Source organism: Coregonus clupeaformis, chromosome 12, assembly GCF_020615455.1.
Source record: "Coregonus clupeaformis isolate EN_2021a chromosome 12, ASM2061545v1, whole genome shotgun sequence".
Lineage (NCBI taxonomy): Eukaryota > Metazoa > Chordata > Actinopteri > Salmoniformes > Salmonidae > Coregonus > Coregonus clupeaformis.
In genome coordinates this window covers 12,158,653-12,185,000 of record NC_059203.1, presented here as the reverse complement: position 1 = coordinate 12,185,000, position 26,348 = coordinate 12,158,653, and the positions used below count along the sequence as shown (strand labels likewise).

At 42.6% G+C, this 26,348-nt stretch overlaps 1 protein-coding gene across 1 annotated transcript; it reads right to left on the bottom strand.

The window, feature by feature from the left end:
• Positions 1–1,235: 1,235 nt before the first annotated feature.
• LOC121577717 (RING finger protein 207) lies at positions 1,236–26,204 on the bottom strand. The gene is made up of 18 exons (XM_041891534.1): positions 26,129–26,204; positions 25,511–25,701; positions 22,359–22,494; positions 22,105–22,249; positions 20,870–20,951; positions 20,713–20,788; positions 7,738–7,863; positions 7,164–7,210; positions 6,305–6,377; positions 6,039–6,107; positions 5,871–5,939; positions 5,434–5,540; positions 3,054–3,231; positions 2,740–2,925; positions 2,516–2,567; positions 2,246–2,363; positions 2,043–2,135; positions 1,236–1,886 (listed from the first exon to the last, which is right to left on the bottom strand). Exons 1-18 carry the CDS (start codon positions 26,138–26,140, stop codon positions 1,736–1,738), a joined length of 1,911 nt encoding a protein of 636 aa, XP_041747468.1. The 5' UTR covers positions 26,141–26,204; the 3' UTR covers positions 1,236–1,735.
• Positions 26,205–26,348: the final 144 nt, after the last annotated feature.

Genomic DNA, 26,348 nt, shown 5'->3' with positions numbered 1-26,348 from the left:
ACAAACAAGCAAGATTTCTGGCTCTCACAGACCTGTAACTTCTTCTTTAAGAGGCTCCTCTGTCCTCCACTCGTTACCTGTGTTAATGGCACCTGTTTGAACTTGTTATCAGTATAAAAGACACCTGTCCACAACCTCAAACAGTCACACTCCAAACTCCACTATGGCCAAGACCAAAGAGCTGTCAAAGGACACCAGAAACAAAATGGTAGACCTGCACCAGGCAGGTAGACTGAATCTGCAATAGGTAAGCAGCTTGGTTTGAAGAAATCAACTGTGGGAGCAATTATTAGGAAATGGAAGACATACAAGACCACTGATAATCTCCCTTGATCTGGGGCTCCACGCAAGATCTCAAATCCTGCAGTGCCAGACGTGTCCCCCTGCTTAAGCCAGTACATGTCCAGGCCCGTCTGAAGTTTGCTAGAGTGCATTTGGATGATCCAGAAGAGGATTGGGAGAATGTCATATGGTCAGATGAAACCAAAATAGAACTTTTTGGTAAAAACTCAACTCGTCGTGTTTGGAGGACAAAGAATGCTGAGTTGCATCCAAAGAACACCATACCTACTGTGAAGCATGAGGGTGGAAACATCATGCTTTGGGGCTGTTTTTCTGCAAAGGGACCAGGACGACTGATCCGTGTAAAGGAAAGAATGAATGGGGCCATGTATCGTGAGATTTTGAGTGAAAACCTCCTTCCATCAGCAAGGGCATTGAAGATGAAACGTGGCTGGGTCTTTCAGCATGACAATGATCCCAAACACACCGCCCGGGCAACGAAGGAGTGGCTTCGTAAGAAGCATTTCAAGGTCCTGGAGTGGCCTAGCCAGTCTCCAGATCTCAACCCCATAGAAAATCTTTGGAGGGGAGTTGAAAGTCTGTGTTGCCCAGCGACAGCTCCAAAACATCACTGCTCTAGAGGAGATCTGCATGGAGGAATGGGCCAAAATACCAGCAACAGTGTGTGAAAACCTTGTGAAGACTTACAGAAAACGTTTGACCTGTGTCATTGCCAACAAAGGGTATATAACAAAGTATTGAGAAACTTTTGTTATTGACCAAATACTTATTTTCCACCATAATTTGCAAATATATTCATTAAAAATCCTACAATGTGATTTTCTGGTTTTTTTCTTCTCATTTTGTCTGTCATAGTTGACATGTACCTATGATGAAAATTACAGGCCTCTCTCATCTTTTTAAGTGGGAGAACTTGCACAATTGGTGGCTGACTAAATACTTTTTCCCCCACTGTATGACCATTAAAAAAAATATCGACTGAGGAAGCACTCTCCCTCTATATGTTATTGCAGGTCTAAACCATGCATCGTTGATTGAGACATGGTAGTCACAGTCACTTCCTCAGCATAAAGCTCCAGATCCTCCATCCATTCAGTCCATAATGAGGTGATGGTCTACTGGTCCATCAGATTGATCTTTTCACATTGTCGAGTGGGATTGGAGGAGATTCACCCCCCTCTCAGTGAGTCCATTGACTCCAATTAGTGAGTCATTGAGTCCAGTGAGTGTCAGTGGAGTCCTCTGAGACATGTTTGTCTAAGGACTCACCTCTGAGCTGATGACAACACCTCCCTGCCAAGAAATGTCACCATGAAATGTCAGGAGCGGCTATCTGAACAGAGGAGAAGGTCACATGCTGTCCCTGTCCTGTTGTGTTGAGCTGGGGGCCACAAAGGAAACGGGGGGGGAGGGGGCAGTGGAACATGCTGGTTTATAATGGCATCTCATTGTGATTGGCTGTCTGCCTTCCTGGCCAATGGTAGTCGTTGGTCTTGATGGAAGCCTCATCAGACTGTATGATGAGGGAACGGTTGTCCGTGTTCCTTTCCCAGTCACTGTTAGTGAGACAGGTGTGGTCTTCACTGCCAAGGAAAAACATAGAGAGGGTTCACAGCTCGCATAGTGTATACAACACCTGCATGATTATAAAATTGAATTTGTCCCAGTTTCCGATCATTAGTTAATCTGTGATGTGCTACCGATGTGGTGACTTGCTACTGAGATGTGTGGGGAGGTACCTGTGTTGTGTGTCCATGGCCATAGAGGTGTCCTCATAGATTTTCAGCATGGTTTCTGTGCGGTCATCATGAAGCTCTTTGAGCTCCTGAAATCTGGATTGACCAGTATATTTTACTTAATTATATATTTGACATTGGATTTCTGTATTTTGTATCGATGGAGTTGTAGTTTGTAAGGGATTTGAACCGTATCTTGTTATTACCTGGGTTCTAGGCGCTCCTTAACCTTGGCGATAGACAGGATGTATGGTCCAATCTGTCGGGCGATGGTGGTCAGGTACGAGTTCTCCTGCTTCAGCTGCTGCAGGTCATGGAGCTGTGCTAGAATGTGGTTGAACACAAATACCATGTCAAAGTACAGAACAAAGCACATGCATCACATCCAAACATGGGATTAGATCATGATGCATGTTACCAAGTCCACATTTACATCCATACAACAGATCGATGTTTAGTTTACGGGTAAACCTTACCTTCATAGATCTCCTGCTCATTAGTGACCCTCTGAAAGGTCTCCTCCCAAATCTAAAGGGAAATAATGTTTACTTCCTTTAATAATGCCAAATCATTAATAAGGCCAAGTCATTAATGTGCACAAAAACATAGGCTATATTAAAGGATATATAAGCTGCTGTATTATCACACCTTGACCTCCTAAACATGTTGCTGCTGTTAGATATGGGGCCTGTGGACGTACCTCTTCAAACAGAGCCCTCATGGTCTCCACAGAGGAGTACTGGGAGGTGATCTGTCCGTCGATGTGCAGGGAGCGGTCCAGGATCTCCCCCATGGTGTCTGTGTTGATGAGGGAGTGGTGCTTGGTCAGGTCCCTGTGTAGCTCCTGTACCTGGTCCTTCAGGTTCTGGATCTCAGTCTGGAGGGTCTGGGTCAAACACACACACACATGAATGTACGCACGCATGCGCCAACACTGTCACAGACACCCTATCACAAGTGAAGTGGCCAAGTCACTCTACCCATAGTTGTTGTCATTGTGGTCATGTCACTCACCCTGTAACTGTTCTCATAGTTTCGGCAGTGCTCAGTGAAGGGTGTGTCACCCCCCTCTGCCAGGAGGACCTTGGTGCAGATGTAGCGGTGGGAGGTGGGCTTTCTCCCCGCGGCCGAGCCCAGGGGCATGTCACTGAGGGATGGGGAGCGGCACGACATGGAGAGGGGGGAATGGAGCCTGAGGGAGGGGAGATAGAACCACAGGGTATCATCCATCGGGCAGCCTCATCCTGAGTAACAGTTATTTTCTTTGCCTCAATTGTGTTGAAGGATCAAGAGCCATCCTCCTCTGGGTTATGCACCAAAACCTCAGGTGAGGTAAAGGTGTGTATCTATTGAAGGCTCTAATTATATACTTACATAAAGAATGGATCAGAGAGTACCTTTTACAGCCTATCTATCCCATTTGATATAAATCTACTGTCCCTTATGTTCAATAGTATATTCAGTTCTCCTCACTGCTAATGTTCCAGAGAGAGTGATTCATAGTTGAAGCGTGCACCTCAAAACCATAACTCAACACAGGCTATTCAGATAATGGCATTCTGAAGACCATGTTTACAACTAACAATGTAAAACATTTGCTTCCAGTTCAGAAAATAACTTTGCTATAAAATCTAGAACAATAGAACCATTGCTTCATATACTGTATTTGCAACAATTGGAAATTATAAATATTGTAGACTGTACTTGAGTCACTTTTGAGGCCTGGCTGAACTGAAAACAGATCATTCTCCCCGTCTCCAGCGAGCTTTAAGACAAAGAGACAACCAGGACAGACAGACAGTGGGCCCTGACCTGGCTTTCCCTCACTCCTTACCACCACCACTAGAGTAATAGATAGCTATTCCCTTAATACTGTTGACCACTTTAACAGACTTTTCTAACACTTAATATTACCATCTTAACTAAATGTTTACCATAGTTTACCATTGTACACCATTAATGAGGGAGGACTATTTATGTTGCCAATGAAACATGGAATAAACTCTGGAATATATAACAGATGGAAATATCATTAGCCAGTAGGTAAAGACATATATTCTATAATTACGGAAAAAGTTTATCAGCACACAACTGGAGAAGACATGCAGCTTACCTGGGCTCTGGGATGCTTTTAGTCCTGATTTATTGCCTGGCACATGCCCTGATACAGCAGTAGAACTATTCCTAGAGTGAGTCTCTGATTGTTTGCTGTGAGCGTCTCTTTCTCACCCTGCCATACGCATTTAGTCCTCTGAGCATCCACTTGCTGCCCCCACCACTGATACCAATTTAAGACATTGGCAAAAGCAGTGACATCAGTGGCATGGAACAAATTGGCCCTGCCACTCCTGTGTGCCTAGCTACCAGATGAATCCTGGAGAGTTCTGTGAAATTCTGATAAAAATAGTGCCAGCCTGCTCAGTGCCATCCCCACCCACTCAGTATCCTACATGGAGGGGCACTGGTTGGGAGGGAGGACTGTCAGTATGTTGGGGGTTTGGGAAAAGGGGGAGTTACAGACCTGTGAACAGTTGGGAGTGATTGATGTGGAAAATTGGTCAGGGAACATGCGTCACTTGTGTCCACATAGACAGGGACAGAGTCTGCATCTGAACGAGTTTGTGAGAACAAATGGCTCCATTCTGAAAACAAATTACCCTCTATGTCTGTGTCAAAAACCTACAACTATAGCTTACACCAACTAGGAATCAAGGCTCTGGAAGGAGACATTTTGATTCTGTTAAAACTCTACAGCTAAGCTCAGTGCAAGCCCAGTGCTGAATTTGGGTCCAGTCGTCCTCACTGGATCTTATACTTCAGCCAAATACATTCACACCCCAGTATGTGTGTGTATTGAGAGTCATACTGTTATGTGTGTCAAGGTCTGATTGGGATCCAGAGTGTGTTGTGATATCCAGACAGACACAGAGCCTTGCTGGAAAAAAAGCTATTTCCTGGAACCCTGGTTTTGCGCTGGCCCAGCCCACTGTTATCACCCGTATTTCTGGCACGGACAGGACAGGACTAGCGCCTGCTATAACAGGAAGACCGCCACCAAAAAGGTGAATTACGTAGCCTAAGCATGTCTGTGGCCAGAGTTTACAGGCAGACAGGATAACTGACATAGTGGGGCTCACAATGGCGTCTCCTTCCCTCTCTCTGTGGTTATCGCCATCTGCCAGCTGTGCTTCCAATAATTGTTTATATTTTAACTCATCTTTTAATCTCAGGAGATTTTTATATAATCTCATATTTGATATGTGTGAATGTTTGGGTCCAGAGTTTTGGTCTCATAAAAAAGCTCCAATTGGACACTGAAAGACAGAGATTAGAGAAGATTTCAAAGTTTTCAAGCTTACATTTTGCACAAGAGTTAAAGGCCAAGCAGACTCACAGGGCTGCAATACTAGTTGCTCCGGTAATGGAGGCTGGGCGGCGCTGTCCCAGCAGCAGTAGAGGCTCGAGACAGCGAGCAAACTCACCCCTGTAGTCTGTGTTAATCTGAGAGGAGAGAGAGATCATCTGGGGCAGAGTTTGGCTAGCACCTTTCTTTGAAGGAAGAGACAACACATTTACTGTAGGTATAGTATTCAATGCTAATTCTACATGACACCCTTACAAAATAATATTGCAGTCAGTGTGCAGTATGACTGCAATTACAGTGCAGTATAACTGCAGTTCAACTGCGTCCAAAATACCACAGTCGACTGCATTTACTGCGCAGTTACTGCACTTTTACTGCAGTTTCAAAATTGCAATATTTTTTTGTAAGGGCAGTGCGGAGTGAAGTCACATTGTTTTGTAAGATCAGAGTAGACAAGCCACACTCACTTTGCTGCTTTGCACTGGTCCCAGTCGATGAGGAAGCTTCACAATCCTCCTCAGCCTTTCCATGAGTTGCTGTGGAGGAGAGAGACACACCATGTTTGATGCAAACCTCTGGTTAATTTACCCATTTTATCTTTGATTCTCTTCAGAATATAAAGTGCCAGTACTCACATATCCCATGTCCAGAAACTCAAACTTGTTGGCTGAGCTGAGAAAGGCTGAGCAGGTGACCAGGTGAACCTTGGAGAGGGCATCAGAGAGGGTCAGAGGTCAACCACACTTGAGGGAATAATTAACTATTCAGGTAATAATGAACAATCTATACCACTGTCAAATGTATTTATGGGTATAATTTAGCTCCATATGAGTTGAGCAATTAGTTATAGGCCTACACTGTTAATTACAGGCCTGGAGATATAGAGATATCATGATCTAACCTGCAGGGTTGGCAGGAGGGCAGCAAGGTGTGAGAGCTGCTCCTTTAGCACCTTCTCCTTTTCTTCATGTTGGCTACAAGCACACACACAACATTTCCACTACACATCTATCCCCTCCATGAAGAGGGTTAAGCAATACCCACACAACACCACAGAAACCCATACTTCATATATCCAGGTCCTTATCTATGTTCTGCTCTCCGTAACAAACACATACACACCGACAGACACTGAGACGGAAACACACAGCCTGCCATAAATAGCCTTTAACTCCCTTCCGGGAATCCAGACAGTCACTGGTCCGCTTCCAGGCAGCGAGCCGAGAAAGATTGAGGATGCAGGGCACAAAAATCTCAATAAAGATCTCTACACAATGCAACCTGATACACTCCCTCCCACACACACTTCAGGGCAGTAATGTTGCAGTCCAGTAGCCCCCAGGATCTAGCTTCCTGCTCCACTAGTTATGATGGACTGCTACCAGAGAGTAAATATCAATACCTCAGAGGTTATCTCCACATTTTCATTGATTAAATGTAACCATGAACTACATGGAACAACGAGTAGTTGTAATGAAGCAGTCCTCACGCTGTTTGCCTAGTCATTATTGTTTTAATTGTTTACTGTGAAGTCTATCTCATGGGGCCAAATGGAAACTAGCCTACACCAGGGTGTGACATATAATGGCTGCAATACATTCGTATTGGTAAATGAGATTTGCTAACCCTGTACAACTGTTCAATGTAAAGCACATTGAGACCTAGGGGAAATTGCTAAATTCAATCCATGCCTATCAGATTACCTATGCATTGTTTTTCTGGCATCAAAGCAACAGTTTCATAGCAGAGTAATGCAGTACCTTTGAGCCGCTCGCAACAGAATGTTCTTCCTCTCAGCCAGTCTTTCCTGTCAGATGAGAGCAGAGAAACAGTTAACCACAAGGAAAATTGATATGAAAATGGCTGTAGGCTATGAAAACCTCTGCTAGTAGTAGGTCTACTGTGAAAAGACTGTTGGCCTTGTTTGCCACCCTCCATTTTAGAAAATAACTGTTTAGGGATTTAACTTCTGATGAGTTTCCTCTAAAATGTACTTTTGTGGTACATATTGACTTGTAATTGTACCAGTATGGGTTTGGTTTAACTCCATTCATGGAGTTTTTGTTGAGTGCAGAAGACCCTTGTAGTCTTGTCACAAAAAGAGCAAGAGAGACACCCAGTGGTGAGGCACCATCATAGCATCTTCAAAGTTATATATTCCATGTAAAGGGATATCACATATTCAAATTTGGAATCATATTTATTGTGTTGCACTTAGATAGTTAAACTTTACAATGTTTATTTAATACATTCATATCTCAATAACAACATAATCAACATAATCTTTTTTTTTTTTTCAGGTGACCTGAAAATAGTCATTTAATGATATCTTACCTGCATACTGTTGAAGAGGTTGCAGATTGCATTCTCCTCTTCCTCCATATTGGAGCACACCTCCCCTATCATGGCCCTCAGCATGATAATAGCCTCACGGGCCGATGTCTGCAGCTCCTTCACTGCCTACAGCGGAAGCAAGGCTCACACATGGTCATGGTATATTTTCTCACTCACCTGTGGCTAAATCAAATACACATTATCATATGCTTTATCTCAAACTCAAGACCCACCCGTTATCTTTTCAAAATCAACAACATAAGCATACTATATTATGTCAAGTACAATACAGCATGGAAACAACGTTGCTGAGGGAGATTCATGCTAGGCCTTGGAGTTGTGAGGACTATAGGGGAGAGTGGGGTAAGTTGAGCCAAAGAGGTAAGTTGAGCCACCCTTGTTTATAGGTAACCGTACACAAAATTAATCATTTGACAAAATATTTAGGAAGAGGTCATCATTTCATGGAGTCTGTAAAGGAAGAAACCACATGGAAAAAGTGGTAAGCAAACAGATTTTCACCATGTAAAATGAATTTGTGTTAGAGGTTTTATGATGCTTGCATCTAAACCAAAGTAGATCATTTAAAGATTGTTGTATACATCAGTTGGGGACTTGGGTTCTCTATAAGCTTCAATATGAGGTCCTAAACCTAGCATAAAATTGCATCCTTGTAGCTGTGTGGGCTAATATAGTAAAAATGTTTGCCTTGGCATAAGTTGAGCCAATGGCAAGTTGAGCTAATTGAAGCGTTTTCTTCCCAGGCGTAATGCAAGGCATTTTCGTTGGGATATGAGGTAACAACAGGTTAAAAGTACAAAGGGTTTGTTAGGTGTTAAGCCTGTGTTAAAATATGCTTAAAATTATTCAAATACAAAAAGCAATTGTGATTGTATTGAATTGTGTTTGAATGGGTTTAAAAAGGTAGTGGTAATATTTCATTCAGTACAGCAATTTGTAGGGGGCTTATTGCCGCGTTCATGTGCTAGTTGGAACAAGGAAACTGACATTTCTGACTTGCTAACTGATTGTAGTTATACCTGTGCCGCGTTCAACCAGTTAGCAAGTCGGACATTTCTGAGTTTCCTAGTTCCTACTAGCACGTGAACGCAGCATAACTTACCCTGTCCCGCAGCGCAACTTACCTCATACCCGGGGTAAGTTGTGTCTAGAGACCACTTTTGGACAAGCTATGTTTTAAAAACTGTAATGTTTACATTAATTCTGATTATTTCCAGGCATACACATCATCCTGAAATATATGTAGATACACTATATATACACAAAAGTATGTGGTCACCCCTTCAAATTAGTGGATTCGGCTATTTCAGCCACACCCGTTGCTGACAGGTGTATAAAGTCGAGCACACAGCCATGCAATCTCCATAGACAAACATTGGCAGTAGAATGGCCTTACTGAAGAGCTCAGTGACTTTCAACGTGGCACCGTCATAGGATGCCACCTTTCCAACAAGTCAGTCTATGCTAGAACGGTACAAACGCGAAGTGGTAGGCCACACTAGCTCACAGAACGGGACTGCCGAGTGCTGAAGCGCGTAAAAACCGTCTGTCCTCGGTTGCAACACTCACTACCGAGTTCCAAACTGCCTCTGGAAGCAATGTCAGCACAAGAACTGTTCGTCGGGAGCATCATGAAATGGGTTTCCATGGCCGAGCAGCCGCACACAAGCCTAAGATCACCATGTGCAATGCCAAGCGTCAGCTGGAGTGGTGTAAAGCTTGCCACCATTGGACTCTGGAGCAGTGGAAACGCATTCTCTGGAGTGATGAAACACGCTTCACCATCTGGCAGTCCGACGGACGAATCTGAGTTTGGCGGATGCCAGGAGAACGCTACCTGTCCCAATGCATAGTGCCAACTGTCAAGTTTGGTGGAGGAAGAATAATGGTCTGGGGCTGTTTTTCATGGTTCGGGCTAGGCCCCTTAGTTCAAGTGAAGGGAAATCTTAACGCTACAGCATACAATTACATTCTAGACGATTCTGTGCTTCCAACTTTGTGGCAACAGTTTGGGGAAGGCCCTTTCCTGTTTCAGCATAACAATGCCCCTGTGCACAAAGCGAGGTCCATAAAGAAATGTTTTGTCAAAATTGATGTGGAAGAACTTGACTGGCCTGTAGAGAGCCCTGACCTCAACCCCATCAAACACCTTTGGGATGAATGGAACGCTGACTGCGAGCCAGGCCTAATCGCCCAACATCAGTGTCCGACCTCACTAATGCTCTTGTGGCTGAATGGAAGCAAGTCCCCGCAGCAATGTTCCAACATCTAGTGGAAAGCCTTCCCAGAAGAGTGGAGGCTGTTATAGCAGCAAAGGGGGGACCAACTCCATATTAATGCACATGATTTTAGAATGAGAATTTCGACGAGCAGGTGTTCACATACTTTTGATCATGTAGTGTATCTTTGTTAGAAATAATACTATGATTCCCTTGACAGAGTGATGCTGAATGTAAAAAATGGCTCAATTTCTCCGCTACAGAGGAATACTGGGATTTTCAGTGGGTCCTTGGAAGTTGTCGGAAGGTATGTTTTTGGTTTCACATTGGTTCTGGGAACGAAGCCATACGATTCCTGACATACTGTAGTAGTTAAAATGTTGCATGTTAAAAAGGTATTGTCGGACATTATTCATTCTAATCAGACAGGTTTTTTACATGGGCGATACATAGGAGATAATATAAGGCAAGTACTGGAAACAATAGAACACTATGGAAAATCTGGGAAACCAGGCCTACTATTCATAGCAGACTTCGAAAAGGCATTTGATACAGTACGACTGAGGTTTATATATAAATGCCTGGAGCATTTCAATTTTGGACAATCTCTTATAAATTGGGTTAAAATCATGTATAGTAACCCTAGGTGTAAAATAGTAAATAATGGCTATTTCTCAGAAAGTTTTAAACTGTCAAGAGGAGTGAAACAAGGTTGTCCACTATCGGTATATCTATTTATTATTGCCATCGAGATGTTAGCTATAAAAATTACAAGCCTCTCTCATCTTTTTAAGTGGGAGAACGTGCACAATTGGTGGCTGACTAAATACTTTTTCCCCCCACTGTATATACTTATTATGGACACAGCATGTCTTACACTAGTTATCTTTTTGTTATTAGTTGTTGTTATTAGTCCCATCCTTCAGGTCCATTCAACACCTCCCATCTATCTCTTAACACCATCCATATTGGATTTCAACATGCTGTGTCAATAATAAGTATATACAGTGGGGGAAAAAAGTATTTAGTCAGCCACCAATTGTGCAGGTTCTCCCACTTAAAAAGATGAGAGAGGCTTGTAATTTTCATCATAGGTACACGTCAACTATGACAGACAAATTGAGAAAAAAATTATCCAGAAAATTATATTGTAGGATGATTTTTAATGAATTTATTTGCAAATTATGGTGGAAAATAAGTATTTGGTCACCTACAAACAAGCAAGATTTCTGGCTCTCACAGACCTGTAACTTCTTCTTTAAGAGGCTCCTCTGTCCTCCACTCGTTACCTGTATTAATGGCACCTGTTTGAACTTGTTATCAGTATAAAGGACACCTGTCCACAACCTCAATCAGTCACACTCCAAACTCCACTATGGCCAAGACCAAAGAGCTGTCAAAGTACACCAGAAACAAAATTGTAGACCTGCACCAGGCTGGGAAGACTGAATCTGCAATAGGTAAGCAGCTTGGTTTGAAGAAATCAACTGTGGGAGCAATTATTAGGAAATGGAAGACATACAAGACCACTGATAATCTCCCTCGATCTGGGGCTCCACGCAAGATCTCACCCTGTGGGGTCAAAATGATCACAAGAACGGTGAGCAAAAATCCCAGAACCACACGGGGGGACCTAGTGAATGACCTGCAGAGAGCTGGGACCAAAGTAACAAAGCCTACCATCAGTAACACACTACGCCGCCAGGGACTCAAATCCTGCAGTGCCAGACGTGTCCCCCTGCTTAAGCCAGTACATGTCCAGGCCCATCTGAAGTTTGCTAGAGTGCATTTGGATGATCCAGAAGAGGATTGGGAGAATGTCATATGGTCAGATGAAACCAAAATATAACTTTTTGGTAAAAACTCAGCTCGTCGTGTTTGGAGGACAAAGAATGCTGAGTTGCATCCAAAGAACACCATACCTACTCTGAAGCATGGGGGTAGAAGCATCATGCTTTGGGGCTGTTTTTCTGCAAAGGGACCAGGACGACTGATCCGTGTAAAGGAAAGAATGGGGCCATGTATCGCGAGATTTTGAGTGAAAACCTCCTTCCATCAGCAAGGGCATTGAAGATGAAACATGGCTGGGTCTTTCAGCATGACAATGATCCCAAACACACCGCCCGGGCAACGAAGGAGTGGCTTCGTAAGAAGCATTTCAAGGTCCTGGAGTGGCCTAGCCAGTCTCCAGATCTCAACCCCATAGAAAATCTTTGGAGGGAGTTGAAAGTCTGTGTTGCCCAGCGACAGCCCCAAAACATCACTGCTCTAGAGGAGATCTGCATGGAGGAATGGGCCAAAATACCAGCAAGTGTGTGAAAAACTTGTGAAGACTTACAGAAAACGTTTGACCTGTGTCATTGCCAACAAAGGGTATATAACAAAGTATTGAGAAACTTTTGTTATTGACCAAATACTTATTTTCCACCATAATTTGCAAATAAATTCATAAAAAATCCTACAATGTGATTCTCTGGATTTTTTTTCTTCTCAATTTGTCTGTCATAGTTGACGTGTACCTATGATGAAAATTACAGGCCTCTCTCATCTTTTTAAGTGGGAGAACTTGCACAATTGGTGACTGACTAAATACTTTTTTCCCCCACTGTAGGTTATACAGTGAGGGAAAAAAGTATTTGATCCCCTGCTGATTTTGTACGTTTGCCCACTGACAAAGAAATTATCAGTCTATCATTTTAATGGTAGGTTTATTTGAACAGTGAGAGACAGAATAACAACAAAAAAATCCAGAAAAACGCATGTCAAAAATGTTATAAATTGATTTGCATTTTAATGAGGGAAATAAGTATTTGACCCCCTCTCAATCAGAAAGATTTCTGGCTCCCAGGTGTCTTTTATACAGGTAACGAGCTGAGATTAGGAGCACACTCTTAAAGGGAGTGCTCCTAATCTCAGCTTGTTACCTGTATAAAAGACACCTGTCCACAGAAGCAATCAATCAATCAGATTCCAAACTCTCCACCATGGCCAAGACCAAAGAGCTCACCAAGGATGTCAGGGACAAGATTGTAGACCTACACAAGGCTGGAATAGGCTACAAGACCATCGCCAAGCAGCTTGGTGAGAAGGTGACAACAGTCGGTGCGATTATTCGCAAATGGAAGAAACACAAAAGAACTGTCAATCTCCCTCGGCCTGGGGCTCCATGCAAGATCTCACCTCGTGGAGTTACAATGATCATGAGAACGGTGAGGAATCAGCCCAGAACTACGCGGGAGGATCTTGTCAATGATCTCAAGGCAGCTGGGACCATAGTCACCAAGAAAACAATTGGTAACACACTACGCCGTGAAGGACTGAAATCTTGCAGCGCCCGCAAGGTCCCCCTGCTCAAGAAAGCACATATATATGCCCATCTGAAGTTTTCCAATGAACATCTGAATGATTCAGAGGAGAACTGGGTGAATGTGTTGTGGTCAGATGAGACCAAAATCGAGCTCTTTGGCATCAACTCAACTCACCGTGTATGGAGGAGGGGGAATGCTGCCTATGAACCCAAGAACACCATCCCCACCGTCAAACATGGAGGTGGAAACATTATGCTTTGGGGGTGTTTTTCTGCTAAGGGGATAAGACAACTTCACCGCATCAAAGGGACGATGGACAGGGCCATGTACCGTCAAATCTTGGGTGAGAACCTCCTTCCTTCAGCCAGGGCATTGAAAATGGGTCATGGATGGGTATTCCAGCATGACAATGACCCAAAACACACGGCCAAGGCAACAAAGGAGTAGCTCAAGAAGAAGCACATTAAGGTCCTGGAGTGGCCTAGCCAGTCTCCAGACCTTAATCCCATAGAAAATATGTGGAGGGAGCTGAAGGTTCAAGTTGCCAAACGTCAGGCTCGAAACCTTAATGACTTGGAGAAGATCTGCAAAGAGGAGTGGGACAAAATCCCTCCTGAGATGTGTGCAAACCTGGTGGCCAACTACAAGAAACGTCTGATCTCTGTGATTGCCAACAAGGGTTTTGCCACCAAGTACTAAGTCATGTTTTGCAGAGGGGTCAAATACTTATTTCCCTCATGAAAATCAATTTATAACATTTTTGACATGCGTTTTTCTGGATTTTTTGTTGTTATTCTGTCTCTCACTGTTCAAATAAAAATACCATTAACATTATAGACTGATCATGTCTTTGTCAGTGGGCAAACGTACACAATCAGCAGGGGATCAAATACTTTTTTCCCTCACTGTATAAATATATACAGTGGGGAGAACAAGTATTTGATACACTGCCGATTTTGCAGGTTTTCCTACTTACAAAGCATGTAGAGGTCTGTCATTTTTATCATAGGTACACTTCAACTGTGAGAGACGGAATCTAAAACAAAAATCCAGAAAATCACATTGTATGATTTTTTAAGTAATTAATTTGCATTTTATTGCATGACATAAGTATTTGATCACCTACCAACCAGTAAGAATTCCGGCTCTCACAGACCTGTTAGTTTTTCTTTAAGAAGCCCTCCTGTTCTCCACTCATTACCTGTATTAATTGCAGCTGTTTGAACTCGTTACCTGTATAAAAGACACCTGTCCACACACTCAATCAAACAGACTCCAACCTCTCCACAATGGCCAAGACCAGAGAGCTGTGTAAGGACATCAGGGATAAAATTGTAGACCTGCACAAGGCTGGGATGGGCTACAGGACAATAGGCAAGCACTCATTAAGCTTGGTGAGAAGGCAACAACTGTTGGCGCAATTATTAGAAAATGGAAGAAGTTCAAGATGACGGTCAATCACCCTCAGTCTTGGGCTCCATGCAAGATCTCACCTCGTGGGGCATCAATGATCATGAGGAAGGTGAGGGATCAGCCCAGAACTACACGGCAGGACCTGGTCAATGACCTGAAGAGAGCTGGGACCACAGTCTCAAAGAAAACCATTAGTAACACACTACGCCGTCATGGATTAAAATCCTGCGGCGCACGCAAGGTCCCCCTGCTCAAGCCAGCGCATGTCCAGGCCCGTCTGAAGTTTGCCAATAACCATCTGGAGGATCCAGAGGAGGAATGGGAGAAGGTCATGTGGTCTGATGAGACAAAAATATAGCTTTTTGGTCTAAACTCCACTCGCCGTGTTTGGAGGAAGAAGAAGGATGAGTACAACCCCAAGAACACCATCCCAACCGTGAAGCATGGAGGTGGAAACATCATTCTTTGAGGATGCTTTTCTGCAAAGGGGACAGGACGACTGCACCGTATTGAGGGGAGGATGGATGGGGCCATGTATCGCGAGATCTTGGCCAACAACCTCCTTCCCTCAGTAAGAGCATTGAAGATGGGTCGTGGTTGGGTCTTCCAGCATGACAATGACCAGAAACACACAGCCAGGGCAACTAAGGAGTGGCTCCGTAAGAAGCATCTCAAGGTCATGGAGTGGCCTAGCCAGTCTCCAGACCTGAACCCAATAGAAAATCTTTGGAGGGAGCTGAAAGTCTGTATTGCCCAGTGACAGACCCGAAACCTGAAGGATCTGGAGAAGGTCTGTATGGAGGAGTGGGCCAAAATCCCTGCTGCGGTGTGTGCAAACCTGGTCAAGACCTACAGGAAACGTATGATCTCTGTAATTGCAAACAGGTTTCTGTACCAAATATTAAGTTCTGCTTTTCTGATGTATCAAATACTTATGTCATGCAATAAAATGCAAATTAATTACTTAAAAATCATACAATGTGATTTTCTGGATTTTTGTTTTAGATTCCGTCTCTCACAGTTGAAGTGTACCTATGATAAAAATTACAGACCTCTACATGCTTTGTAAGTAGGAAAACCTGCAAAATCGGCAGTGTATCAAATACTTGTTCTCCCCACTGTATATATATATATATCAGTCTATGGGGGATTGGAAGTGATGCAGACAATTACAATGATGGAAGTTACAATCTATCTGCAATATTAAAGCTGATCTACCCCATAAAATATATATATATATATATATATATATATATATATATATATAAATGTTGCATGTTCTAGGAATGTTTATTTTTAGGTTGCAGGGAGGTTGTGAGTATGTTTTACTCTGGTTCCTTGAAAGTTTTCATGAGAGGTTTTATTAACACTGAGAAGGGAAATTATAGGTTATTTAGAGGTTTTTTAATAACTTCCTTAACTTTAATTTAATGTTTCAATAAGACTTTGCTTACTTACTTTCGGTTAACTTTTTTGAACTCCAAGCACAGATAGGACATATGGAAATTCATTTCCTTAGGCATTATGCAAACACATTACATTTTTATTGTGACATTGGATCAGTGCGCTTCAAATCTATAATCTTCTGTTCTCTATCCATGGAATTAGTCCACTGCGTCACCAGAATGGAGCTAGCATGCTGTATTTATTTTACAAATACAAAGCTGTTAATTTTAGTCTACCAAACAGACCCCATTTCATAGGAAACAAGCACTCATTAAGATCAGGTGTGGTCAATTAGTGGCCACGACCAACACACATGAACACACTTAAGATAGTTTTCTTGTAGTTTTTATGGAACGTTTTCTTCACGTTCTCAGAACAGAATGTATGTTTTTAAAGAGTAACTCTCAACCCCAATACCTTTAACTAAAATTAAAAATGCATTCTGGTGAGAAGTTGTTGGTGGGGGAAATTGCTCAAATATTCATTTTGGGGGTGGGTAAACCTAGTTGTACCTGATCCCAACACTTTCTCACTAAAGCATACTTACCAGAAGTCCACTTGCACACTCTGATAATACAATTATGTGCATCGCATGCAAATACGGCTCTGGACAGTTAGCTCACAGTGGCACAGCGCCAAGTTCCTGAAATCTATTGCCACTTGGGGTGTAAATGTGAATACCCCTTGGGGCAACAAAAATCTCTACTCTGTTTATTATCTATGCATAGTCACTTTAACTCTACCCACATGTACATATTACCTAAATTACCTTGACTAACCGGTGTCCCCGCACATTGACTCTGTACCGGTACCCCCTGTATAGCCTCCCTACTGTTATTTAATTTTACATTTTAGTCATTTAGCAGACGCTCTTATCCAGAGCGACTTACAGTTAGTGAGTGCATACATTATTTTTTTTATAACTTTTTTTTATACTGGCCCTCCGTGGAAATCGAACCCACAACCCTGGCGTTGCAAACGCCATGCTCTACCAACTGAGCTACATCCCTGCCGGCCATTCCCTCCCCTATCCTGGACGACGCTGGGCCAATTGTGCGTCGCCTCATGGGTCTCCCGGTCGAGGCCGGCTACGGCAGAGCCTGGATTCGAACCAGGATCTCTAGTGGCACAGCTAGCACTGCGATAGAGTGCCTTAGACCACTGCACCACTCGGGAGACAATTTTACTGCTGCTCTTTAATTATTTTATATTTATCTATTTTTTTACTAAACACTTATTTTTCTTAAAACAGCATTGTTGGTTAAGGGCTTGTAAGTAAGCATTTCACTGTAAGGTCTACACCTGTTGTATTCGGCGCATGTGGCAAATAACATTTGATTTGATTTGTTGTGACAAGGTAGGGGTGGTATACAGAAGATAGCCCTATTTGATAAAATACCAAGTCCATATTATGGCATGAACAGTTCAAATAAGCAAAGAGAAACGACAGTCCATCATTACTTTAAGACATGAAGGTCAGTCAATCCGGAAAAGTTCTAGAACTTTTAAAGTTTCTTCAAGTGCAGTCTCAAAAACCATCAAGCGCTATGATGAAACTGGCTCTCATGAGGACCGCCACAGGAAAGGAAGACCCAGAGTTACCTCTGCTGCAAGTTCATTAGAGTTAACCGCACCTCAGATTGCAGCCCAAATAAATGTTTCACAGAGTTCAAGTAACAGACACATCTCAACATCAACTGTTCAGAGGAGACTGCGTGAATCAGGCCTTCATGGTCGAATTGCTGCAAAGAGACCACTACTAAAGGACACCAATAAGAAGAAGAGACTTGCTTGCCCAAGAAACACGAGCAATGGACATTAGACCGGTGGAAATCTGTCCTTTGGTCTGATGAGTCCAAATTTTAGATTTTTGGTTCCAACCGCCATGTCTTTGTGAGACGCAGAGTAGGTGAATGGAGGATCTCCGCATGTGTGGTTCCCACCATGAAGCATGGAGGAGGAGGAGGTGTGATGGTGTGGGGGGTACTTTGCTGGTGACACTGTCTGTGATTTAGTTAGAATTCAAGGCACACTTAACCAGCATGGCTACCACAGCATTCTGCAGCGATACGCTATCCCATCTGGTTTGTGCTTAGTGGGACTATCATTTGTTTTTCAACAGGACAATGACCCAAAACACACCTCTTGGCTGTGTAAGGGCTATTTGACCAAGGAGAGTGATGGAATGCTGCATCAGATGACCTGACCTCCACAATCACCTGACCTCAACCCAATTGAGATGGTTTGGGATGAGTTGGACCGCAGAGTGAAGGAAAAGCAGCTAACAAGTGCTTAGGATATGTGGGAACTCCTTCAAGACTGTTGAAAAGCATTCCTCATGATGCTGGTTGAGAGAATGCCAAGAGTGTGCAAAGCTGTCATCAAGGCAAAGCGTGGCTACAGTGGGGGAAAAAAGTATTTAGTCAGCCACCAATTGTGCAAGTTCTCCCACTTAAAAAGATGAGAGAGGCCTGTAATTTTCATCATAGGTACACGTCAACTATGACAGACAAAATGAGAAACAAAAATCCAGAAAATCACATTGTAGGATTTTTAATAAATGTATTTGCAAATTATGGTGGAAAATAAGTATTTGGTCAATAACAAAAGTTTCTCAATACTTTGTTATATACCCTTTGTTGGCAATGACACAGGTCAAACGTTTTCTGTAAGTCTTCACAAGGTTTTCACACACTGTTGCTGGTATTTTGGCCCATTCCTCCATGCAGATCTCCTCTAGAGCAGTGATGTTTTGGGGCTGTCGCTGGGCAACACGGACTTTCAACTCCCTCCAAAGATTTTCTATAGGGTTGAGATCTGGAGACTGGCTAGGCCACTCCAGGACCTTGAAATGCTTTTTACGAAGCCACTCCTTTGTTGCCCGGGCGGTGTGTTTGGGATCATTGTCATGCTGAAAGACCCAGCCACGTTTCATCTTCAATGCCCTTGCTGATGGAAGGAGGTTTTCACTCAAAATCTCACGATACATGGCCCCATTCATTCTTTCCTTTACACGGATCAGTCGTCCTGGTCACTTTGCAGAAAAACAGCCCCAAAGCATGATGTTTCCACCCCCATGCTTCACAGTAGGTATGGTGTTCTTTGGATGCAACTCAGCATTCTTTGTCCTCCAAACACGACGAGTTGAGTTTTTACCAAAATGTTCTATTTTGGTTTCATCTGACCATATGACATTCTCCCAATCCTCTTCTGGATCATCCAAATGCACTCTAGCAAACTTCAGACGGGCCTGGACATGTACTGGCTTAAGCAGGGGGACACGTCTGGCACTGCAGGATTTGAGTCCCTGGCGGCGTAGTGTGTTACTGATGGTAGGCTTTGTTACTTTGGTCCCAGCTCTCTGCAGGTCATTCACTAGGTCCCCCCGTGTGGTTCTGGGATTTTTGCTCACCGTTCTTGTGATCATTTTGACCCCACGGGGTGAGATCTTGCGTGGAGCCCCAGATCGAGGGAGATTATCAGTGGTCTTGTATGTCTTCCATTTCCTAATAATTGCTCCCACAGTTGATTTCTTCAAACCAAGCTGCTTACCTATTGTAGATTCAGTCTTCCCAGCCTGGTGCAGGTCTACAATTTTGTTTCTGGTGTCCTTTCACAGCTCTTTGGTCTTGGCCATAGTGGAGTTTGGAGTGTGACTGTTTGAGGTTGTGGACAGGTGTCTTTTATACTGATAACAAGTTCAAACAGGTGCCATTAATACAGGTAACGAGTGGAGGACAGAGGAGCCTCTTAAATAAGAAGTTACAGGTCTGTGAGAGCCAGACATCTTGTTTGTTTGTAGGTGACCAAATACTTATTTTCCACCATAATTTGCAAATAAATTCATTAAATCCTACAATGTGATTTTCTGGATTTTTTTTTCTCAATTTGTCTGTCATAGTTGACGTGTACCTATGATGAAAATTACAGGCCTCTCTCATCTTTTTAAGTGGGAGAACTTGCACAATTGGTGGCTGACTAAATACTTTTTCCCCCCACTGTACATTGAAGAATCTAAAATCTAAAATATATTTTGATTTGTTTAACACTTTTTTGGTTACTATATGATTCCGTATGTGTTATTTCATAGTTTTGAGGTCTTCACTATTATTCTACAATGTAGAATATAGTAAAAATAAAGAAAAACCCTTGAATGAGTAGGTGTGTCCAAAACTTTGACTGGTACTGTATATGTGAAATTAAATTAAACAATTATGTATGTTGATGTTAATCTTATGCTAATGCTAATGCTAACAATAGCCTAATATATTCAATATGCTGTAAAGTATTGTTTTTTAACAGTTTCACTCAATTCATTCTAATCAACCTAATAATTATGACACACCCCTCACTATTGTCATTGGTTGCACTAATTGCACTTTTTTGTCTACATAACACTGTTCAAGCATTCATGACATTACCCTGAAGAAGGCACAGTGACGCCGAAACGTTGGTGGTTTACCCAATACATTACTGGGAGGTTATACATAGAGTGTGCGACTCTCTTTGTTTTTCTAGCTGGGACAACACACAATGTATCTAGAGAACAAAAGTCACAATTCACTCACCAGCACTGCCTGGTCTAGTATCTCACAGCCTTGCATGTATGCTGTCTCAATATCGATGCAGTGTGTCCGGCTCTCCCTGTGGAATTTAGCAGAAACCTAAATTAGCTTAACTAACTGTCTGAATCTGTGGCGTCGCTGTAGTAGGAGCTTCACTCACACTTGCATGTCTCTGAAACACTTGATGCAGAGCATCGACTTCTTCTCTGTGGAGAACATGATGTAGGGCTCCTCGTGGAGAGCTGTGTAGACAAACACTATGTTAGACCATCACTATCACATCACTGTTTCCTTACAATAAGATAATCATCCATGAACATGTTGACAATTCTGTCAATCGGTTAGGTAACGCTTTACATTAAGTTGCCCCTATTACTACGTAACTAACACAGTAATAACTGTTAACAACATATTAGTTACATAGGTTTTACAGTGTCATTACATTGTAATAGGGTTGTTGCGGAATCAGTTAGTACACAATTGGAACAAGGAATGTGAAATTACACATTCACTTGATGAAGGTTATTCTACATGTGTAACTACTGATGTTATTATTACACATTATCTTGTTCCACTATATAACTAGTGTTTTGTAATTACACATTTGAAAGTCATCTGTGAATTACCATGTTAATAACTAAATCTGATCTTGGTACACGTAACTACAAGGTGCCACTACCATTGAATCCACATGTAATACCAGGGTTGATAAATAGGCTAGGACCTGCTAACAACAATTAAAACAAGGCACATTAACTACCGGTCATTTTCAATTAGTTTATTTCTATGTTATGACCTGGCTCAAAGCTGCTCAAAGGCTATACTGAATCAAGTATAATGTAAGAACATTGTAGTTACATAGTATATACTTGTAGTTATCATGTACCTACCCAGGAGCAAGCAACTGAATGTAAAATGAAACCCAGTAGGGTATAACCTTTATAGTAACTATGTAGTTACAATGTAACAACCTTTGCAGACAATAGGATAACCAGGAGAACATTAGGTATAACCCTTATAGTTACATTACAACTCTGTAATTACAATGTTGTTACAAGGGATATACATGTATTTACAATGCACATACCCAGGAGCAAGCAACTTAATGTAAAGTGAAGTGTAATTACACAGTTATTTCTTAAAGATTGTTAGATTGTACAATGTAACTAAAGGGGTTATACCTAATGTTATCCTGTCTCCTAATTTCTCCTGGTTAGCCTAGTAAAATCTATGTAACTACTATGTTGTTAACAGTTATTATTGTGTTAGTTACGTAGTAATAGGGGCAACTTAATGTAAAGTGTTACCATAGGTTATTATTAGATAACAATGTAATTATAGCTAGATGCTGCTGAGCACTTGTTGTAGTGTGAACATAATACAGGTGGTACTCACAGCACATCCGGTGGCCCACTTTGGTGCGTTTGGCCAGGAACACGATCTCATGGTGGGAGAACATCTTGGCCTTGTGTGTGGAATCCCTGCAAGCTCCACACAGGGGCTGGCTACACGTGTTACAGTAGTACATTGGCCCTGTGTCCTATAACACACACACACACACAATATGATCCATGATAATAAAGTATCTCTATTAAGATCTATAGCATGGTTTGTTAGAGTTATTTCTGAGAGCATATGTTGTGAGATACCTGTTTGTTACTCTCTTGGTCACAGTTGGCACACTGGACTGTCTCTTCACAGTCATCAGTAGAGTTATCAACCAGGAACTTCAGCAGACGGTCCTCTGGTGGGAGTGCATTCATCCCTTTTACAATTGATGGGTATCTGTGACACAGACGGATCCAGCAACAAAAGCACAGTAAAAATGTTTGATGCAGTGCTTCATTCAGATTTCTATTTTTCGCTACACTGATCATAAAAAGTAGTGAGTTGCATTCCCATGGCTCTCCAGCAGATGGTGCAACATCATATCTAATCACAGAAGCTTTGCTAATATACTCTTAATTCAGTACCTGACAGTACTTTTTTTACTACAGGTAAGATGAATGGCACTTCATAAACATGTCAAACAAGAATTAATTTAGAGTTTAAGTATGCACCCTCTAACATTGACCTGGTGTTTACACACCCTGTACTGGGAAGTAACATTGACCTGGTGTTTACACACCCTGTACTGGGAAGTAACATTGACCTGGTGTTTACACACCCTGTCCTGGGAAGTAACATTGACCTGGTGTTTACACACCCTGTACTGGGGAGTAACATTGACCTGGTGTTTACACACCCTGTACTGGGGAGTAACATTGACCTGGTGTTTACACACCCTGTACTGGGGAGTAACATTGACCTGGTGTTTACACACCCTGTACTGGGGAGTAACATTGACCTGGTGTTTACACACCCTGTACTGGGAAGTAACATTGACCTGGTGTTTACACACCCTGTACTGGGGAGTAACATTGACTGTAAAATAATAAGGAGTACCCATGACACTTCTACTGGTGCAAGTTTTGCTGGAAATGTTCCTTGATTCTGTCAGGTGCTTTGACAGGAACAGAGAGAGTTACCAACTGCCTGCCATAAAAACTCTGGGCCCTAGTTATTCATGTGGTCAATAAAATGTCCTGTACCTCTGCTCTAGAGACCATGGTGGAATGGCAATGATGTAAACATGCCTAGCCTACCCTTCTCCTCCCTCCTCTCCAATGTTTATCTAGTTTACATAGCAACAGGGTTTATTGTGTGCTACTAATAGCAGTGTAGCAAATTCAGAGATTACATGGTTCTTGAGTGAGTGGATGGTAGTACTGATGAAAATAGCAACAAACAGCACTTCCGTATTCCACTGGGCCAGGGGGACCTGCAGGGAGAGAGTGTGCCCACTGGGTTATCTCCCCTGGGAACACACTTCGCTCTAGCAGCCTACAACACAATGGTCCACTCCATAGATCCATCTACTCACACCTGCAGGCTCTTCAATACCTGGAATGAGGAGAACTCTGGTATAAACTATGCCTGGTCGAGAGCCACTGGGAACCATTTCTAAATAGGGAAACCACCCCATAGCAGTCATACTCGCACCAACTATGTTTTATTTAACTTATTATCATATCTATCTTGCATGATCAGAATGTGATCCAGTGTTTGGTTTTCATCTCAGATATGTAATCACAGAGCACATGAGGAACAAAGCAGCAACCATAGCAGTTGTGGGCTCGGGCAGGCAGGGCATCAAACCCCTCTGGACCTGTAGAGATCTACAGGGACAGATTTAGCTGTAGGCTTTGATACTATCAGAATTTGCAGAAGGGATAATCTAGCAGACAGTTGTAGGATTATTTTACAGTCTGATGACCTGTGGTCAACCCCTTTCTCCCCTACACAGAACATCCAACTTAACCCAGGGTGTTTCAAAATTACCTAATGTCAGAGAAACGATTTGGACAGAAATGATTTCAAGCAATCTACTGTTTGTTTGGCATCACGTTGGGGAGTTGATCAGGGGACCTCAGGATATATTCAGGCAATGGACTGAAATGACTGATCATGTCAGCTGCATACTGTCCCACTGGGCACATACGTCAATTCAACATCTACTCCACGTTGTTTCAATGTAACTTATTGAAATGACATGGAAACAACATTGATTCAACCTGTGTGTGCACAGTGGGGTATCTGTATGATGCAGTGTATCAGTTTGGCTGTGACATCATCCCCAATGTGTTGCTCATCACTACTTGATCCAGTGATCTAAATAGGGTTACCACCCCTTTTCTTTGTGTATCTGCTTGTGTTTTCGTGTTTGAAGATAATCAGAGATAAGTGATAAATTCATATGCTGAAAACTCTCTTTAGTGATAGAAAAGGCCCAATCTAAGATTAGTTTTATTTCCAGTATAATCTATTCCCTGGAGAAGTTTTGTTCCACATAGCCCTGTGCTCTTTGATCAGTGAGAGCTAATCCAGAGGGCCTTTAGGTAATACTGTTGGCCATGACTCATTCTCCAGTAGGGGATAAAATGGATAGGGCACTGTGAGGTCACATTTAATTGCCCTGAGCTCCCGGCTCCATTGCCAAGATGCCTGTGTAGGTTTTGTTGTAGTGTGACTGCATGGTGGCCTTAACGGAGCTTGCCCGTCACGCTGAGCGTTCAGCATGGTGCTAACTCAGAGCCAGGGCTGACCCTGCAGCTGTCCCAGCCGCTCAGACCATCCTGCCCTGGTCGGGATCACTCTGAGCCATAGTCCTGAGCAGACTGCTTGACTTTCATCCACTAAGGCTAGTATTGATTGTAAGGTTAGGCGAGTCCCTGTCATGTTTTCCATTCATGTGTAGATCAGAGTTGGCTGAGAACTGGAGAGAGTTACACAGATTCTTAAGGGGATTCCACCTACTTCATAGCCAAGACTGAGATGCAATGCCTTATGCTCAAACCCAATGTTTAAACACGTAACTATAGATCTTGAGCCATAAGATTTCTGGAAGTCCTGGCCCACCAACCCTTGTCAAAATAATGCAGATTTTGAAACCAGTACAGAGCTGCACAGCTAAAGACATTTGAATGTTTCAAGTGAGAAGCCTTTATGACACAATTCAAATGTTTCTAATAGTAAGTACAATACTATGAAAGCAGGTAATCTTCTGTTGCAGAAAGGCCATGACATATATATATGGGATTATCTTTGTCATTTTCAAACAAATCCTTTCTAGCAAGAGGTCACCACAAAGATAAAAATGTGGTTGGGGTCATTTAGTTAGTCTTGGACATAACAATAGTGTCAAATTAAGTGCACAGCTTGTGAATTCAGAATGCTTCTTTCAGTAAATTAAGTTCCTTACCCGCAGAGGGGGCAGTTGAGACGGCTTTCATTGACTCTGCCTCGTAGGCAGCGCGCACAGAAGATGTGGTAACAGTCTAAGAGGCATGGGTGCTGGTACTGCTCATGGCACAGGTGACAAAACAGGGGATGGACATTGGCACAGTCCACTCCACACAGATTATCCAAAGGAGAGAGGACACCCCCTGCCATCTACAGAGATAGTGTAGTGATAGTGAATCCCTTAGGATGAACTTTTTTTTAAACAACTAAACTGACATTTAAAATCAGCCATGATGTAAGTAGGACATCATGTTTGACTTCACATATAGAGTTTGACATAATATGTGGAAGGAGTGGAACTGGAACATTAGCATTAATAATAATAATAATAATAATAATATGCCATTTAGCAGACGCTTTTATCCAAAGCGACTTACAGTCATGCGTGCATACATTTTTACGTATGTGTGGTCCCGGGGATCGAACCCACTACCTTGGCGTTACAAGCGCCGTGCTCTACCAGCTGAGCTACAGAGGACCACGGTACCCAGGCTAATGCAGTACATAATACTTCCATGACTTTAGTCTCATATAGTTGGAACAGTTAGGTTAGAGATAACTTCCCTCTTTCACTTACCTTGCCAGCCATGGTATAAGTCCTCAGTGCTGTGATGAAAAAACACACATGATGTCACATGAAAGTTATATTGTTTTGTAATAGTAGTACTTCTATTGTAGCCTACTGCTCTGTATGTCCAATCAAACCCCCAACAGAAGAACTCACTGTAAAAGTGTAGTGGATGGAGTCTGTTCCTGCATATGGACAGCACGGAGCGCTACTGTCTTACCTTTCAGTG